The sequence below is a fragment of the Microcaecilia unicolor genome, chromosome 2, assembly GCF_901765095.1.
Source record: "Microcaecilia unicolor chromosome 2, aMicUni1.1, whole genome shotgun sequence".
NCBI lineage: Eukaryota > Metazoa > Chordata > Amphibia > Gymnophiona > Siphonopidae > Microcaecilia > Microcaecilia unicolor.
In genome coordinates this window covers 190,540,856-190,559,879 of record NC_044032.1, presented here as the reverse complement: position 1 = coordinate 190,559,879, position 19,024 = coordinate 190,540,856, and the positions used below count along the sequence as shown (strand labels likewise).

The following is a 19,024-nucleotide window of genomic DNA, read 5'->3' as shown; positions in this document are numbered from 1 at the left end:
GGAGAGGTTTCTAGTTGCAAGAGTTCATGAGTAGGGAAATCAGAAAGGGTAGGTCTGAACACCGCCAACCCAATCAGGTTGTTCATATCCTCCAGAATTTTATAAGAGGTCACGTGGCTGCTTGAAGTTGTTTTATCTTATAGTACCTTTATGGCCTAATTCTATATATGGTGCTCAAAATTTCAGTGTTAAATGTAATTGAATAACAAGCCAATTAGCGCCAGTAATTGGGTGCTAATAATCAATTAGCAGTAATTGGCATTAATTAAAATTCTGAAAAGGGGGCGCAGCCATGGGAGAGGCATGGGCAGATCGGGGGCATTCCTGAAATTTACGCCTGATAATTTGTCGCAGGTTCCCGGTGCCAAACACTATTCTATAAACGATGCCCAAGTCTTAGCGCCATTTATAGAATTAGTGCAAAATTGTATCGGTGCTGATTTTTTTGGGGCACCATATATAGAATTTTATCCTTAGTGTCCATTTGTTTTTGGAAAACTTGTGCATTTGTTCTCATTTCAGATTAAACCTTGAGGTTTTGCCTCCTCCTTCCCACCTTGATCTTTTGTTTCTATGTACCGATCATTTTCCACTTCTGTTTCCCCATGGTTTAAGGTTCCGGTGCCCCCTTTTTCTTTTTTATGTGGGACCTTTGAGGCTACCTTCCTTTCATCCTACAGAGGTAGGCCACACACGCATAGACTCTATTGTCCTACTAATGTTTTGAGAAAGATTTGTATTTAATTTGAAATACACTGCAAGTAATTGTGTCTTTTGTGTTTTTCAGACATTGATGAATGCTCTTTCCAGAATATCTGTGTGTCTGGGACCTGCAATAACTTGCCAGGCATGTTCCAGTGTATCTGTGATGATGGCTATGAGCTGGATAGAAGTGGTGGGAACTGTACAGGTATTTATTTTTCTATGCATAGGTAAAACAGTGCTAAAATGGGCTTTAACAAAATTGTCCTCCTATCATGCAAGTAAAAGTATGCACATAAAGAGCAATTCTGTAAAATGCTTGTTAACAGTTATGCACCCACTGTGTGCTTAAATGTGTAGAATATGTATTTATTCATTTATTAGGATTTATTTATCGCCTTTTTGAAGGCATTCACTCAAGGCAGTGTTCAGCAAGAATAAGTCAAACATAAGCAATAAACAATTACACCAGTAAAAATATTCAAACAGCAATACAAAACTCTAATCATGGCCTCTCCCTGTCAGTCCACAATGGGGCTACTCTTGTCCTTTGAAAATCTGCTTTTTGTGGATAGTTGATGTACTTTTGTAAACTTTTCTTGTATGTGGGTAGGTGGTGGTTTAGGAGGTAATTTTCACGTGTATATGCAAGTATGCACATGTTAAATGCTGCTTATAAAATGTGTCCCCCCCACCCTCCCCCAAGTAAAAGTATACATGACATGAACATGGATACTTTTATACGACTTGGGTATGAGCGTGTTTGGAGCAGATTTTGGAAACAGCATAGGTGGAGCTACGATTCACAGGTACACTTTAAAAATGTGTATGATCACGCATACTTTACGTGCAAACATTTACATCTGCTACTGAGTAGGTGTAAATTTCTGTGGCTTTATTTTAGCTACAATTTCTGTAACTTTTGTGCAGCAATTTTATAAAGACACGTGTTTCTATATCAAGTATGCCCACTATACACACCTACTTGTCTTCCTGACCTAGGTGATCTGTTATAAAATTACTGGGCTTCCTTTTCTGAAGTAGACTGAAAACTGTAAGGTTGTTTATAGCTATTCTGTATGCTGGTTTAGTTTCTTTACGGACGCTTGCCAAGTGGCATCTGACACGTGTAGGTCCTGACTGCCCAAATTCTTTACTGCTAGGTCTATGGTTGGTGGTAAGATCAGAGACCCAAAATGAACGTGTAGCAATTTTGATTTTGCCGCATGTCCATTTTTGGGGGGAAAAAAAGAGGCCTTTTTTACAAGCGCACTGAAAATGATTCTACCCACGCCTACACTACTGCAAGCCACTTTTCAGTGCCTTTGTAAAAGGACCCCTTAGTCAGCACTGATTTCAGCACCGATTTATTTAGGCGCCTTGTATAGAATTTCCCCCATAGGGCTAGAGGCTATATATGATGCCAAAAAAATCAGTGCCGAAAAAAGTGCCATTCTTTAAGCTGCACTTAAAGTTAGGTACAGTTTAGCATTTATCCCTGGGAATCACACCTCGTAATTGGCCGATTCAATTAATGATTAGACTGGTCAAAATATATCTCAACAGTTAACCAAGCCAGTCCACAATATATATATTCTATTTCTTCACCACATATATACTTAAATATTGTTCAAAGAAATCTTCAGCAGTCAATATTCTCTTATAGCGTTTATATACTTTTATAGATTGCCTCAGTGATGTGTGTCATCCACCACCCTTACAGGCTTTATGTGGCGACCGATATTAACATCAACCTCTTCATTGGCCCAGTTTATTCTTTTTCAGGCTACTTAAACTATAGTTTATATAGAAAATGTATCAACTTTTACACTTATCTTATCTGTCGGACTCTGGGGTATCACTGTCCGACATGCATGTTTCGCTTGCAACGGCAAGCTGTCTCAAGGACCTACCCCCCGTAGTCTTCCTAGCACCAGCTCCACCATAATATTTCTTAGTAAATTTACTAAGAAATATTATGGTGGAGCTGGCGCTAGGAAGACTACGGGGGTAGGTCCTTGAGACAGCTTGCCGTTGCAAGCGAAACATGCATGTCGGACAGTGATACCCCCGAGTCCAACAGATAAGATAAATGTAAAAGTTCATACATTTTCTATATAAACCAGGGGCGTATCTGCGTGGGGCCACAGGGGCCTGGGCCCCCGCAGATTTCGCCCTGGCCCCCCTCCCCTCCGTCAACCCTCCCCCGCTGCTTACTTTTGCTGGCGCCGAGGTCCGACCCGCAATCTCCGTTTTTCGTCTTCCTCCGTGGCCATGCTTCCAGGAAGTAACGCTGCAGTGCTGATTCGTTGAATCCAGTTCGGCGTCTGACGTCAGACGTCGAACTGGGGTCAACGAATCAGCACTGCAGCGTTACTTCCTGGAAGCATGGCCACGGAGGAAGACGAAAAACGGAGACTGCGGGTCGGGACCTCAGCGCCAGCAAAAGTAAGCAGCGGGGGAGGGTTGACGGCGGGGAGGGGGTGGAGAGAGGCGGCGGCGGCGGCGGGGGGGGGGGGGGGGAGGGAGGCAAAAATGTGCCCCCCCTCTCTGGCTCTGGCCCCCCCTACCGCCGGATTCCAGATACGCCCCTGATATAAACTATAGTTTAAGTAGCCTGAAAAAGAATAAACTGGGCCAATGAAGAGGTTGATGTTAATATCGGTCGCCACATAAAGCCTGTAAGGGTGGTGGACGACACACATCACTGAGGCAATCTATAAAAGTATATAAACGCTATAAGAGAATATTGACTGCTGAAGATTTCTTTGAACAATATTTAAGTATATATGTGGTGAAGAAATAGAATATATATATTGTGGACTGGCTTGGTTAACTGTTGGGAATCACACCTAACATTAGAAGCAGCCGTTTGCACCAACTGAAACGTGGTACCTCAAATGTACGCGCCTACATTAGGTGCGTATCCTCGTTATTCTATAACAACACTTGTTAATTTTAGGAACACCCGGGTTCCACCTATGTCCCTCCCATTTCCATGCCCCCTTTTTAAAATTGCACGTAAAATATAGGCGCAGATCTTGCACCTAAATCTGTGCACGTAAAGTTCAATTAAATTTAATTAGTGCCAATAATTCCTTGTTAAAAAGCCAATTATTGGTGCTAATGTACTTGTTGTTCAATTAAATTGTACGTGAGCCATGTTTTGAGTGATTTTTACAGAATTAGGGGGGAAACGGATACATAAATGTTAGAGCCTGTTTTAGGGCTCCCTTTGCCAAACTGCAGCAAACGTGGGCCTGCATTGGTGTCTGCACATGTTTCTGACTTATGCCAAGGCCCCCTTTTACTGCAGCAGGTAAAAGGGTAGGTCTTTCTTTCATCAGGAAATGACCATGTGGCAAGTGAAGCACTTGCCGCAAAGCCATTTCAGGGGGTGCCCTTACCACCACCCATTGAGGTGGCAGTAAGGGATCCCATGCTAACCTGGCAGTAACCGGGCAGCGTGTGGCACTGCCTGATTACCGCCGGGTAAACACTGGCGCTACAAAAATATATATTTTTGTAGCACCAGATATAACGGTGCACTTGGGGTTGGAAGTACCGCCGGTACTTCGGTAGTCCAGCGAAACTTCCTGTTTAGCGAGCAGTACGCCCGCATTGGGCTTACCGCCACTTTGTAAAAGGGGCCCTTAGAGAATTGCCCTTTGAGGGTAATTGTATAACAGTTCACCTATGTAAATGAACAGAATATCGTCATAAATGCATGCATATGTGCACATAGCATATAAATGCTAATTATCTTGATACACACTTTGTCTATAAGATGGCAACTAAATGCAATGATGCATATTTTGAAGGTGATCATACACATGAGTGGATTCTGGGCAGACAGTGGGTTCGGTTGCACAGTTACACATATAAAATATAGAATGCTATAATTTCATACCTTTTGTGGCAATCTAGGCACGAGCATTTACACCAAGCACATGTATAAAACAAATTTGCAAACAGAAACATATTTGAGACTATTGTGATAATTCAATTCAAGGTGTTTATTATGCTCACAGTTCTTGGTTGCTCTGTTAAGTGTTACACCTCACAGCCATAGAGCTATTCGTAGTGGAGGAGTAGCCTAATGGTTAGTGCAGTGGACTTTTATCCTGGCAACCTGGGTTCAATAATTCTCACTGCAGCTCCTTCTGACCCTGGGTAAGTCACTTAATCCTCCATTGGCCCAGGTATGAAAACGTAGGGCGTCTTTTATTTATTTATTATTACATTTGTATCCCGCGCTTTCCCACTCAAAGCAGGTTCAACGCGGCTTACAAAGTAAAAGGAATACAGAATATTGTTAGAGAGGGTAAAAGTTAATTATACCAGAATAATAGACGAGATGAGTAGGTAGAAAAAGGCAATGCATGGGCGTCTCTAACGTTTAGCGCACCCACAATTTTAGCATGCGCCAAAAACGTGAGTGCGCCTTAGTAAAAGAGCCTCTTAGATTGTGAGCCCTCTAGGGACAGACAAGGTATCTGCATATGTGTACAGCACTGCATATGTCTAGTAGTGCTATAGAAATGATTAGTAGTAGTAGTATATCCATAAATAAGACACATCATTACATAGAGATCCATGCTGTTCCTACAAGCCAGGAGAGTGGGGCTGATGGCAAAAGTGAGGTAGTGGCTAAGGAGGGAAAAAGAGAAGGAAGGGAAGGGAGAGATCAGTACAGATGGGATCGAAGACTGGGAGAACACGGGGGACAAGGCTGCGAGGGCAGACAGATGTCACCGTCTACCCTCCACCACCTGTACCCTCCATTTTCACTGAACACCTCCAGCCCCTCCCCCCTTAGCCCACACCTGCACAGTCACTATTCACACACCCACATGCACATACCTTCCATTTTTAACACCTCACTTGCATCTCACCCTCCACCCAAACACAGGGCAGAGATTTGCTCTGGTCATCACCTTGAGCTCACATGAATTTTCAGTTGGTAAAATTAGGTCGTATCAGAGAAAAATTTGGGATATATCGCCATATGTCCTTCCCTAACACAGAGCAGGGATAAACATTTTTGTTTATGTATTTTCCTTTCTAGATATTGATGAGTGTGCAGACCCCGTTAATTGTGTTAATGGGCTGTGTGTCAATACTCCTGGTGGATATGAGTGTAACTGCCCTCCTGACTTCCAGCTGAACCCAACGGGAGTGGGTTGTGTGGGTAAGTTGTGGATTGCTAGGGCAGACCTAACTTCAGAGAATGACCGCAGATATTTCATACACATACCGGCACCATATTTCAGTGCAGAACTGCATGATGATGTTTTCTTGGAAGCATTTTGTATATATGTAATTATTGGCTTCACATTGTAGACAAATGTTGTTTTCTTCCTGGTTTTGCTGCTGATTTAGAGATGTTCCTGAATGGTCCCTTCAGCTCACTGTCTTGTGATTCTGTTCAAAAGCTTCAGACTTGGCTGGCCCCTCAGGTTAAACCACAACCTAAATCTGAATTAGAGGTCTGGAAATAAATCAGACTTTTCTGCAGCTCAGGATACAGGCTTTCCAATTCAAAATAACTGCTAGTTCTGCCTCTGTTCCCCTCAACACACACGTGCTGGAATGATAATGAATTTTTATTTCCCATTTCAGCCAAACAAGATGCACTTTAGAACTATTATTCCGGCAAACACACTTGCTCCCACCTTTACAAAGCAATGATAACAGCAATTTATACGGGTAGAAAGTGTTTGCCTGCTTAAATAAGCTGTCTGAAACTTACACCAGTTCCACCTCCCTACATCTCAGGGAGCCATTCTTGGTAGTAGGAATTGCATCCTCTTTGCTTGAAAGAGCAGGTCTGAGCATGCGAGGGTCCTTTATCTTCAGCAATTTCAAAATAAAAGTGTGCATGTCGTTTTACTTTGCAAATTACTGCTAAGTCTGAAGGTAAAACATTCACAGCAGACATCCTTTAAATTCACATTTTTATAGCTCAGTTTTCAATAAGGTAGCTAACCGCAAAGCTGCATGCATGCCTTTGTACCCTCAAAAATAAATTGGGCCTGAAATTCAAAACTGCTTAACTGTACAGCAGTAGCTGCTATATGACTTAAGTTCCCCATCTGGGGATTTTCAGTGCCGCTATCCACATAGGGATGAATTCTATAAAATGTACATATAAAATTGGCGCCGAAAAAACCTGCTTAAGTGTTATTCTATAAACCATGCCTAAAGTTAGATGCTCTTAGATGCTTTTCTGCCATTTGTGTGTGTAAGAGTATGCACTTATCCACGAAAGTGACAATATTCTGTACACATATACTCTTGGCGTATAAATGTGGGCACTCCATTATACAGCTGTCCTGAAAGTGCCACTGAAACTTCATAATGACCATTCTGGCACTATCTGGATAGTACTGGGACAAAGCGAGGATGGAGCAGGGGGTTCAGCTTAAGTCTATGGAGAGCCAGTGTGATTCAGCTGTGCTCCATATAGCAATGTAGTTTAGGTTAGAACAGTATGTTCTCATTTAAACCACATAGGTGTATGAATAGCAGCTGAATACTGCTGTCTATATGGCCAGTGCCAGCCGTCAGTCTCTATGTATGTTCTACATTGCTAATTATATGAATAGCAGTGATGAAACCAAGGAAAACAACAGATCCAGAAATAAAATCCACACAGGAGTGGCCTAGTGGTTAGGGTGGTGGACTTTGGTCCTGAAGAACTGAGTTCGATTCCTAGCACAGGTAGCTCCTTGTGACTCTGGGCAAGTCACTTAACCCTCCATTATCCCATGTAAGCCACATTGAGCCTGCCATGAGTGGGAAAGCACAGGGTACAAATGTAACAAAAAAAACATGTGAAATATGTATTTTTTGAACCATCCCAATTACAGCTTTTTCTTGAGAGAAAAGGGGCAGTGACCTTTTAACCCCATGAGTGAGTTACATCTTTACAACGAGTCTATTAATTATAGTGCTTGGGTCACATCTTTTATTTTATGTTTGTATTAGCTATTTATCTTCTCCTAGATATTCCTTTCTTGGTTTCCCTTATATTTAGGCTTTATTTATAGAATACTTAATAAATATGTTAGAAGTTTTTTGTAGTAAGGATGCGATATTCTGTATTTATTCTTTACAAAGTGTTTCTTTGTTTAATTGTATTGGAAATTTATTTAGTTAGTTATTAGGATTTATTTACTGCCTCAGGGGCCTCCTGCACTGCAGGGGCAGTGTGGACAATATTTATGCCACTGGGTACACAGCTTGGTATGGTACTACCAGGCTTGCCTTTGCAACCCCATTTTATATCAACTAAATGAACATATTTGCTAACCAGTTCTCACACCCTGTGTATGAAAATCAGTTCAGACAATATTCAGCGGTGCAGCAGGCGGTTTTTTTAAAATACCAGCTGTAACATTTGAAAAGAAACATGTATATTCATCATGGCTACAAAATACCACAGCGACACGTCAGGTCTGCAGCACTTCCAACAAGCAAAACAGCAGATCCGGAAATAAAATCCACACAATGTCTATTAAAAGAAACCCAACATGGTCCACGTTTCGCCCACACAGGGGCTGCTTCGGGGGTTCAAGGATACAAATAATCATAAAATTATATAAACATATACACCATTTGAAGTCTATAAATCATAAAACATGCAGAGTGTGAGGGATACAGCTTTATTATTTGGATCCCTCACACTCTGTGTGGGTGAAACTTGGACCACATCAGGTTTATTTTAATAAAGACATTGTGTGGATTTTCTTTATTTCTTTTTTTTTTCTTTTCAGAAGGAAGTTCCATGGGGAGTTTCCCTTTGGAAATCAGCTTGCAGGCTGGCAGGTACAAAAAACCCCATAGCATTTCAAAAATAACCTCATGGGAATAATTTTATAACGGCACCTGTGTCAAAGCTGGAAAAAGTTGCCTGTTTTATAGGCACATGTGTACTTTTCTGAAATAGGAATCCAGAGCCAGCTGTTATAATACACAGTCCTCTCCCACACAGTTACACCTGCTCTGAAGAAGGTGTAAATTTGGGCTCATACTCTGTTTTACAAAATATATGTGTACATCTGAACTCCATCCAAACTACAGGCAACCAAAGACCCCATGTCTCCCCCAACTCTAGCATTTATTATCTTACTCCTCCCCTTTTCTGTCACACACACACTCACACTTTATTCCACAAACCCACCCCCTGTGGGCAGGATCCTCATACGTTTCATAACACAAATCCTTCCACGGTACCTCTGGAGAGCTCCACGAACACTTTAGTAATCCTCAATATAATAGGAAATTATAGATAGATAGATAGATAGATAGATAGATAGATAGATAGATAGATAGATAGATAGATAGATAGATAGATAGATAGATAGATAGATGTATATATTTTTCAAGCCATTCATTTTTCACTTTCTTTAAGCTCTTGGCCCTAACAGTCTGTTGTGTTCACTAACTGCAGGCCTAGTTCAGATGAAAAGCTGTGCATGACAGGTAAACACTTCATAGGCTGTAATTGTATGTTTCTGCAGATACTCGAGTAGGAAACTGCTACCTGAACCATGACCTCCGCGGGGATGGAAGTCTCTCCTGCAATACCGAGATTGGAGTTGGTGTCAGTCGTTCTTCATGCTGCTGCTCTTTGGGAAGGGCCTGGGGAGTCCCCTGTGAGATCTGTCCACCTGTGAACAGCTGTAAGGACCCCCCTCCATTTTTCTTTTCATTATGCTTAAATGGAAAGCAAGAAACTCATTTACTGAATCCCATATTAATCGCTGCTACCCCTGGAATCCACTGAAAACCAAGGGGACAAATCCATATAAAGATATCTGATAAGTTGGAGGAAAGGAGGAATAGGGGAGATATGATAAAGATATTTAAATATTAGAAAGGTATTAATATACAAACAAACCTTTTCCAGAGAAGGGGTAAGCAGTAGAACAAGAGGAAATGAATTGAGGTTGCAGGGAGGGTCAACTTAGGAATAACGTCAGGAAGTACTTTTTCACAGAGAAGGTGGTAGATACCTGGAATGCCCTCCCACAGGAGGTGGTAGAGATGAAAACAGTAACTGGATTAAAAATGCATGGCATAAACACAAATGAATCCTGTATGGAAAGAGAATGGAACCAAACAAACTTAACAGTGCTCAGATGACAATTCCAGTAATTGGGAAATTAAGCCAGTGTTGGGCAGACTTTTACGGTCTGTGCCCCAAAAATGGCAAGGACAAATCAAGCATCCAACAAAAAAAGTGATGCAAATACCAGGAGGATATCAAATATGCAAGGGCCTTTATTGCAGCAGTCGTATAAAGGGACCTGACATGGCTGTGTTTCAGCACATGGGCCTGCCTCAGGGGTCAACAAGCCTGTTGGGCTGATGTTGGTAAAAAGGAAACTTGAATCCAAAAGGTGTTAAAGTCCTTAGCTGTGCAAATTACCATGCCCAAATAAGAAACTCTGCAATGCAAAAGAAAAACACTCTGGAGAACTGGTGACGTAGTTCATGCAAGGACAAATCAAGATCATGTATGCATGAGTAACATTACATCATACCATATGCTATGAGTTTATCTTGTTGGGCAGACTGGATGAACCATGCAGGTATTTATAAATCATTATCTGCTATATTATTATGAATGTCTTTATGGGGATTTTTCAAGAGTTATACAGATATCTTTAGGCCAGGATATCTGGATATAGTTAGCTGGATATCAGCAGAATATGATTGTAAACCCCTTCCTCTGACCATCGGAGGTTCCTCCTCACTTCATATAGAGAGAATTTTTGTCCCAACATCAACATGTCCAACTAAAACTTCTCCACTTAGCAGTGATAAAATTTTAAAATGAAGGTCAAATGGACCAGATTCAGTAAATAGAGCCCAAAGTTAGGCGTCAGGAAGAATCCACACTAAGTGCAATTTGCTCCGAGTTGAACGCCCTTTATAGAATAGCGCTTAGCATGGATTCCCACACCCAACTTTGGGTGCAAAGACTTACGTCTGCTGAAACCTACTGAAAATCCTGGTGCGCAAGTTGGGCGCAAAGCTCCGGCCTAAATTTTGCGATCACCTAAATTGTGGGTGTCTAAATTGTAGGATCACCTCTGATCCGCCTATGGCCCCTCCCATGGCCCCTTTTAAGTTGTGCTTGAGATAGTTTAGGCAATTAGGGGTCCTTTTACTAAGCTGTGGTAGAGCTAATGCATGGGTAATGTGCACCAAATCAACCCTAGCGCCGGGGTAGCACAGGCGCCCTGCGGTAGTTCCGAAGATTGTGCGCGTAGTTTCTCATGGTACAATGGTGGGAAAATATGTTATACAAATGCAATAAATAAAATAATTTTCTAATTTCTACTGGGGGGGGCGTTCCCGGTGGTAATCAGCAGCACGGCCAGATTACCGCGTGCTGTCTGATTACTGCAGGAGTAGCGCGTGAGCCTTTACCGCCAAGTAAGTAGGTGGTGTTAAGGGCTCAGGCAGGAAATACTCGCACGCTACTTTTCATTTTTGCACACAACCATTTGCTGCCCCATTTAAAAAAGGGCCTTTCCCCCAGTCTCGGTAAAAAATGGCCCAGTTTGCGCAAATTTCACGCGCCCACACTAACGCAGTCCACCTTTTATCGCAGCTTAGTAAAAGGACCCCACAATGTTATAGGCAGATCCACAAGCTAATCATAATTAGTGCCAATTAAAATCAATAATTTATTAACAGCTCATTAGCTAATTAATTTGCATTCAGTTCTGAGATCCACGCCCAAATTTGGGCAACCTTTATAGAATCCGGAGGTATGTGGGTGACTAGTTAGCCAGCTAAAGTAAGTTGCTTTTGACTTTCATCTGTGAGATTTTTTAAAAATATGCTTTCTAGGTTTATAAAACATTTGATATCCTGCCCATTGCAATAAACTTCTGCAATCTGAACACACATCTGCCGTGATTACTGCACTGAGAATTTTTCCCTCTGGATTTTCATAGTGAAAATTTGAGTGTGATTCCCATTATTTGTTTAGTGAAGAGGTGCAGTGATTGAAAACAGATGTATTTGGTCATTTATCTATTAGATTAATAATGGTATCTTTGTATTTAGAATTGTTGTTGAAGTGTCAAAGATATCACTGTTTTGTACTATATCTGATTTATGATGCATTCTCTTCCAGCTGAATATAATACCCTGTGTCCTGGAGGTGAAGGATTCAGACCCAACCCTATCACCATTATCCTGGAGGGTGAGTTATTTTTAGGATTCTAAAATGTAAAACAAACAATAAAGAACTAAGATGCTGACCTCTGATATTTCAACAGTGGAATGGTATTGCAATTATTAACATTTACAATGTTTACTGCAGATCAAAATTTGTACTTCACTAATGGTGACAAGCAAGACTTTAGACAGGAGGTGCCACTTGATACCAAGTTGACTCTTAACTCACCAGTCTCTGCTTCAGTGGGGTTCTCCAAATGGGAGAAAGGATTCACCTTTGAAGCGCAGGGCACCTGACTTGTTGTGTACTCAACCGCAGTTTGATTCATTCTGGGTTCTGTAGATCCAAAGCTCCGTGGGTTTCATCCATCCACAATGTAAGATGATTGGAATAGAAATGAAATGAAACAGAAAACCTGTGAACCATGCAACTGTTTCTTGCAACCAGTGGTGCCATAGCCATAGGAGAGCCAGGCATAAAGAGAGGTACACTGGGGGGCATGCGAGAAATAGCAGGGACGCCTAGAGCCATTGGTAGCTAGCACTAACAACTCTAAGCAGAGTCCCTAGGAAGGGTCCCCATTATTCATTCTTTCTTCCAGTAAGTACACAAGTATATAAAATTGTTTTTGGAGACTAACAATCTGTGATTGATTGTACAAGCTACAGTGTTTTCCCATCTTGATTACTGTAAAATAGTACTTTTGGGTCCGCTGGTTAAACATCTCCATAGACTTCAGGTCCTGCAAAATGTAGCAGCTAAAATGACGCTTGGGGAATCAAAATTGGACACTCCATTCTTCCAGTATAGGAACAAGTTTGATTTAAATTAATGCTGTTGGTTTTTCAAATATTGAATCACTTTGTGGCTTCTTATGCCCCTCAAAGACACCTGCGTTCACAACATGATGATTATTTCCAATTACTGCTTTCACTTAATTTTTCCTTATGTGGTACAAGGAAAAAGACCATTATGGGGGAGGGCCCAGTTACCTGGAATGCTCTACTCTTAGAAGTACGGTGACAGACGTCTCATAAAGATTTCAGAAAAGTATCGATAATGTGGTTCTTTGTTCAGATGTTTAATGGCTGGAAGAATAAAACGGAAATGATGTCTCATAGGTTTCCAGATAAACATATTTTTTGGAATGGGGTCTTAGCACAGAATCTACTCTTGCAAATGCTCAAGGGATGATTCATGGATGGAATACTGCCATTTCTGGAGTACTAGATAGGGTAGCTCCTTTACATAGAAAAGTAAAGAATAAAAAAAATCTGATAATCCCTGGTACACTGAAAGTTTGCAGGATTTGAAAAGGAAATGCAGAGTGATAGTACAACAGCGGAGACTAACTAGAGAGTATAGGGGCCCTTTTACAATGGCATGCCAAAACTGGCCTGCAGCAGTGTGGGTGTGTGTTTTTGGCGCACACTGGACCCTTATTCTACTGCATCTGGAAAAAAGGGGATTTTATTTAATGGGACGGAAAATGGACGTGCAGCAAAATGAAAATGCAGCAGGCATTCATTTTTGGCCTGAGACCTTACTGTCACCCATTGACTTAGCGGTAAGGTCTCATGCACTACCCGGGTGGTAAGCATGTAGCACGCCAACTTCTGTTTACACTGGTAGGTGCCCCATGGTAGAAAATAGAAAATATTTTCTACCGTGTGTTTTTGGTACGCACCCAATTCAGAATTACTTCCTGGGGCACGCATTGGCTGGGCGGTAATGCCGATTTGGCACACACTGGATGTGCTGTTATAAAAGGGCCCCATAGCTTGCATCAGACTTGGAGGAGAATAGTATTTGGGATTATAAAAAGACAATAAAGGAAGCAAAAATTCAATTCTATGATATAAAGATACCTAATTCTGAAAATACTTCCAAAACACTGTTCAAAATTTATATTGAATTAACTAGTACTGATAGAACCAGGAATTTTTCTGAAATATCTCAGCCTTCTACAAATCAACTTGCTCATTTTTTTCAATCTATGATTAACAATATTACCCCCCCTCCCCCCTGTTTACAAAGCCACGCTGGTGGTTTCTGGTGCAGTAATGCCGACATAGCCCATTCAAAGTGAATGACAGTGGGAGCATATTCTATAACATCATCCAGATGCTCAGATAGCCTAATACAGTATTGACGAGCTGTATATTTATGTGCCTGCAGTTAGTCCAGCCATAGACCTGGTTGTGTAAATGCAGCAGAGATGTGCATAACTTATATTTCTCCGAGGACAAGCAGGCTGCTTGTTCTCACTGATGGGTGACGTCCACGGTAGCCCCTCCAATCGGAATCTTCACTAGCAAAGGCCTTTGCTAGCCCTCGCGCGCCGATGCGCACCGCGCATGCGCGGCCGTCTTCCCGCCCGAAACCGGCTTGTGCTGGCCAGTCTTCTTTTCTCCGCGCTCGGTACGGTTGTGTTTTACCGTTCGTGCCCCGAAAAGTCGACCTCGCGCGTCGTTTTCGACTATTTTCTGTGAGAAATTCCAGAAATTATTTGGATTAACCACTTTTGGTTTTTCCTTCCTCTACTTCGAGTTTTTTCGCCCCGTTAAGTTTTCTTTCGTCGTCGGGGTAGGCCTTACTTAGGCCCCGGTCGAAATTTCCCTTTTTTCTGTGCCAAATTTCGCCATTTCGTCTTTCGATTTCGCCGGCGTGATTTTTCCGCCCATGACATCGAAGCCTTCCAGCGGCTTCAAGAAGTACACCCAGTGCGCCCGGGTAATCTCGCTCACTGACAGGCACGCGTCGTGTCTTCAGTGTCTGTGGGCTGGGCACCGCCCTCAGGCCTGTAGTCTGTGTTCCCTTTTGCAAAGGCGGACTCAGGTAGCGAGGTTAGCCCAGTGGAACATTTTGTTCTCGGGCTCTTCGTCGGCATCGGCACCGGGGGTATCGAGTGCATCGACGTCTTCAGCGTCCAGACCTTCAACCTCGGCGGCCAGTGCATCGAGGCATCGGCCCTTTGCATCGGCGCCGAGACATCGGACAGCTGCATCGACGTCGGTGGTACCGGGACCTCGTCTGCTGATGTCATCGGACGGTGGTGCTTCGTCTGGAGTGCAGGTGAGGGCTGTCCATTCCCCTGCTGGTGGCGGTGAGCCTTCGGGTGGGTCTCCCCCTACCCTGAGGGCTCCTGCGGTACAGCCCCCCCCCCCCCCCCCGAGACCGACCTTCTTCGGTCTCGGCCCCGAGGAAGCGACGGCTGGATTCTACGTCCTCCTCGTCGGTACCGGGAAGCTCCGGTGACATGCTTCGTCCCAAGAAGTCGAAGAAGCATCGTCACCGGTCCCTTTCCCATGTCGGTACCGAGAGCTCTGGGTCGCCGAAGGAGTCGGCACACAGCAGGCATCGGCGCCGAGAGGACCGCTCACCCTCTGTTCAGGAGGTGTCAATGCGCTCCACTCTGGACAGCCCGGAACAGCCTCCACGCCCGGAACAGGTTCTGACGTCGACGCCTGCATCGACCTCCATGCCTTTCTCTGCAGCCGCTCTGAACGAGAGCCTCCGGGCCGTTCTCCCAGAGATTCTGGGAGAGCTGTTGCGCCCTACCCCTCCGGTACCGGCGGTGCTTGCGCCACCGGTACCGTCGAGCATGGCGCCGGCTGGCCCATCGCCCGAGGTGAGGTCTCCGGCGTCGGTGCCGCGTGCGGTGCCGGCTGCCGTCGCCTCCCAGGAAGGCTCCCCGACTACGTCAGCGGAGGGAGCTTCGCCGATGCGGGCGAGGGAGTCTATCTCTCGACGCCCCCATCGTGGACGTGGCTCCACGGAGTCGAGTCGGGCACGGTTGCAGACACAGGTCCGTGAACTTGTGTCTGACACCGAGGGTGAGGCCTCGTGGGAAGAGGAAGAGGACCCCAGATATTTCTCTGACGAGGAGTCTGAGGGTCTTCCTTCCGATCCCACTCCCTCTCCTGAAAGACAGCTTTCTCCTCCTAGAGTCTGTCTTTTGCTTCCTTTGTCCGGGAGATGTCTACGGCCATCCCCTTCCCGGTGGTTGTGGAGGACGAGCCCAGGGCTGAAATGTTTGAGCTCCTGGACTATCCTTCTCCACCTAAGGAAGCGTCCACTGTTCCCTTGCACCATGTCCTAAAAAAGACATTGCTTGCGAACTGGACCAAACCTTTAACTAATCCCCACATCCCCAAGAAGATCGAGTCCCAGTACCGGATCCATGGGGACCCAGATCTGATGCGCACTCAGTTGCCTCATGATTCTGGAGTTGTGGATCTGGCCCTAAAGAAGGCTAAGAGTTCTAGGGAGCATGCTTCGGCGCCCCCGGGCAAGGACTCTAGAACCTTAGACTCCTTTGGGAGGAAGGCCTACCATTCTTCTATGCTCGTGGCCAAAATTCAGTCTTACCAGCTCTACACGAGCATACACATGCGGAACAATGTGCGGCAGTTGGCGGGCTTGGTTGATGCGCTCCCCCCTGAGCAAGCCAAGCCATTTCAGGAGGTGGTCAGGCAGCTGAAGGCGTGCAGAAAATTCCTGGCCAGAGGGGTGTATGACACCTTTGATGTTGCGTCCAGGGCCGCTGCTCAAGGTGTGGTGATGCGCAGGCTCTCATGGCTGCGTGCCTCCGACCTGGAGAATAGAATCCAGCAGCGGATTGCGGACTCGCCTTGCCGTGCGGATAACATTTTTGGAGAGAAAGTCGAACAGGTGGTAGAGCAGCTCCACCAGCGGGACACCGCATTCGACAAGTTCTCCCACCGGCAGCCTTCAGCCTCTACCTCTACAGGTAGAAGATTTTTTGGGGGAAGGAAGACTGTTCCCTACTCTTCTGGCAAGCATAGGTACAATCCTCCTTCTCGACAGCCTGCGGCCCAGGCTAAGCCCCAGCGCGCTCGCTCTCGTCAGCAGCGTGCGACTCAGTAAGGCCCCTCGGCTCCCCAGCAAAAGCAAGGGACGAGCTTTTGACTGGCTCCAGCAGAGCATAGCCGACATCCAAGTGTCAGTGCCGGGCGACCTGCCAGTCGGAGGGAGGTTGAAAGCTTTTCACCAAAGGTGGCCTCTCATAACCTCCGATCAGTGGGTTCTCCAAATAGTCTGGCAAGGATACACCCTCAATTTGACCTCGAAACCTCCAAATTGTCCACCGGGAGCTCAGTCTTACAGCTTCCAGCACAAGCAGGTACTTGCAGAGGAACTCTCCGCCCTTCTCAGCGCCAATGCGGTCGAGCCCGTGCCATCCGGGCAAGAAGGGCTGGGATTCTATTCCAGGTACTTCCTTGTGGAAAAGAAAACAGGGGGGTGCGTCCCATCCTAGACCTAAGGGCCCTGAACAAATATCTGGTCAAAGAAAAGTTCAGGATGCTTTCCCTGGGCACCCTACTTCCCATGATTCAGCAAAACGATTGGCTATGCTCTCTGGACTTGAAGGATGCCTACACACACATCCCGATACTGCCAGCTCACAGACAGTATCTGCGATTTCAGCTGGGCACACGTCACTTCCAGTACTGTGTGCTACCCTTTGGGCTCGCCTCTGCGCCCAGGGTGTTCACAAAGTGCTTGGCTGTAGTAGCAGCAGCACTTCGCAGGCTGGGGGTGCACGTGTTCCCATATCTCGACGATTGGCTGGTGAAGAACACATCCGAGGCAGGAGCCCTGCAGTCCATGCAGATGACTATTCGCCTCCTGGAGCTACTGGGGTTTGTGATAAATTACTCAAAGTCCCATCTTCTCCCGGCGCAGAGACTCGAATTCATAGGAGCTCTGCTGGATTCTCGGACGGCTCGCGCCTATCTCCCAGAGGCGAGAGCCAACAACTTGTTGTCCCTCGTCTCGCGGGTGCGAGCGTCCCAGCAGATCACAGCTCGGCAGATGTTGAGATTGCTGGGCCACATGGCCTCCACAGTTCATGTGACTCCCATGGCCCGCCTTCACATGAGATCTGCTCAATGGACCCTAGCTTCCCAGTGGTTTCAGGCTGCGGGGGATCTAGAAGACGTGATCCACCTGTCCACGAGTTTTCTCGAATCCCTGTATTGGTGGACGATTTGGTCCAATCTGACTCTGGGACGTCCTTTCCAAATTCCTCAGCCACAAAAAGTGCTGACCACGGATGCGTCTCTCCTGGGATGGGGAGCTCATGTCGATGGGCTTCACACCCAAGGAAGCTGGTCCCTCCAGGAACGCGATCTACAGATCAATCTTCTGGAGTTACGAGCGATCTGGAACCCTCTGAAGGCTTTCAGAGATCGGCTGTCCCACCAAATTATCCAAATTCAGACAGACAACCAGGTTGCCATGTACTACGTCAACAAGCAGGGGGGCACCGGATCTCGCCCCCTGTGTCAGGAAGCCGTCAGCATGTGGCTCTGGGCTCGCCGTCACAGCATGGTGCTCCAAGCCACATATCTGGCAGGCGTAAACAACAGTCTGGCCGACAGGTTGAGCAGGATTATGCAACCTCACGAGTGGTCGCTCAATTCCCGTGTAGTGCGACAGATCTTCCAGGTGTGGGGCACCCCCTTGGTAGACCTCTTCGCATCTCGAGCCAACCACAAAGTCCCTCAGTTCTGTTCCAGGCTTCAGGCCCACGGCAGACTGGCATCGGATGCCTTCCTCCTGGACTGGGGGGAGGGTCTGCTGTATGCTTATCCTCCCATACCTCTGGTGGGGAAGACTTTGTTGAAACTCAAGCAAGACCGAGGCACCATGATTCTGATTGCTCCTTTTTGGCCGCGTCAGATCTGGTTCCCTCTTCTTCTGGAGTTGTCCTCCGAAGAACCGTGGAGATTGGAGTGTTTTCCGACTCTCATCACGCAGGACGAAGGGGCTCTTCTGCATCCCAACCTCCGGTCCCTGGCTCTCACGGCCTGGATGTTGAGAGCGTAGACTTTGCCTCTTTGGGTCTGTCAGAGGGTGTCTCCCGTATCTTGCTTGCTTCCAGGAAAGATTCCACTAAGAGGAGTTACTTCTTTCTATGGAGGAGGTTTGCCGTCTGGTGTGACAGCAAGGCCCTAGATCCTCGCTCTTGTCCTACACAGACCCTGCTTGAATACCTTCTGCACTTGTCTGAGTCTGGTCTCAAGACCAACTCTGTAAGGGTTCACCTTAGTGCAATCAGTGCATACCATTACCGTGTGGAAGTTAAGCCGA

General features: G+C 45.4%; 1 protein-coding gene across 1 annotated transcript in view; it reads left to right on the top strand.

Moving 5' to 3' along the window:
* The window catches only part of FBN2 (fibrillin 2), a 526,098-nt gene that overhangs the window by 304,132 nt on the left and 202,942 nt on the right, over nt 1–19,024 (top strand). The window contains 4 exon segments of the mRNA XM_030191959.1: nt 788–910; nt 5,771–5,893; nt 9,228–9,389; nt 11,861–11,929. Coding sequence (XP_030047819.1) covers nt 788–910; nt 5,771–5,893; nt 9,228–9,389; nt 11,861–11,929 — 477 coding nt within the window.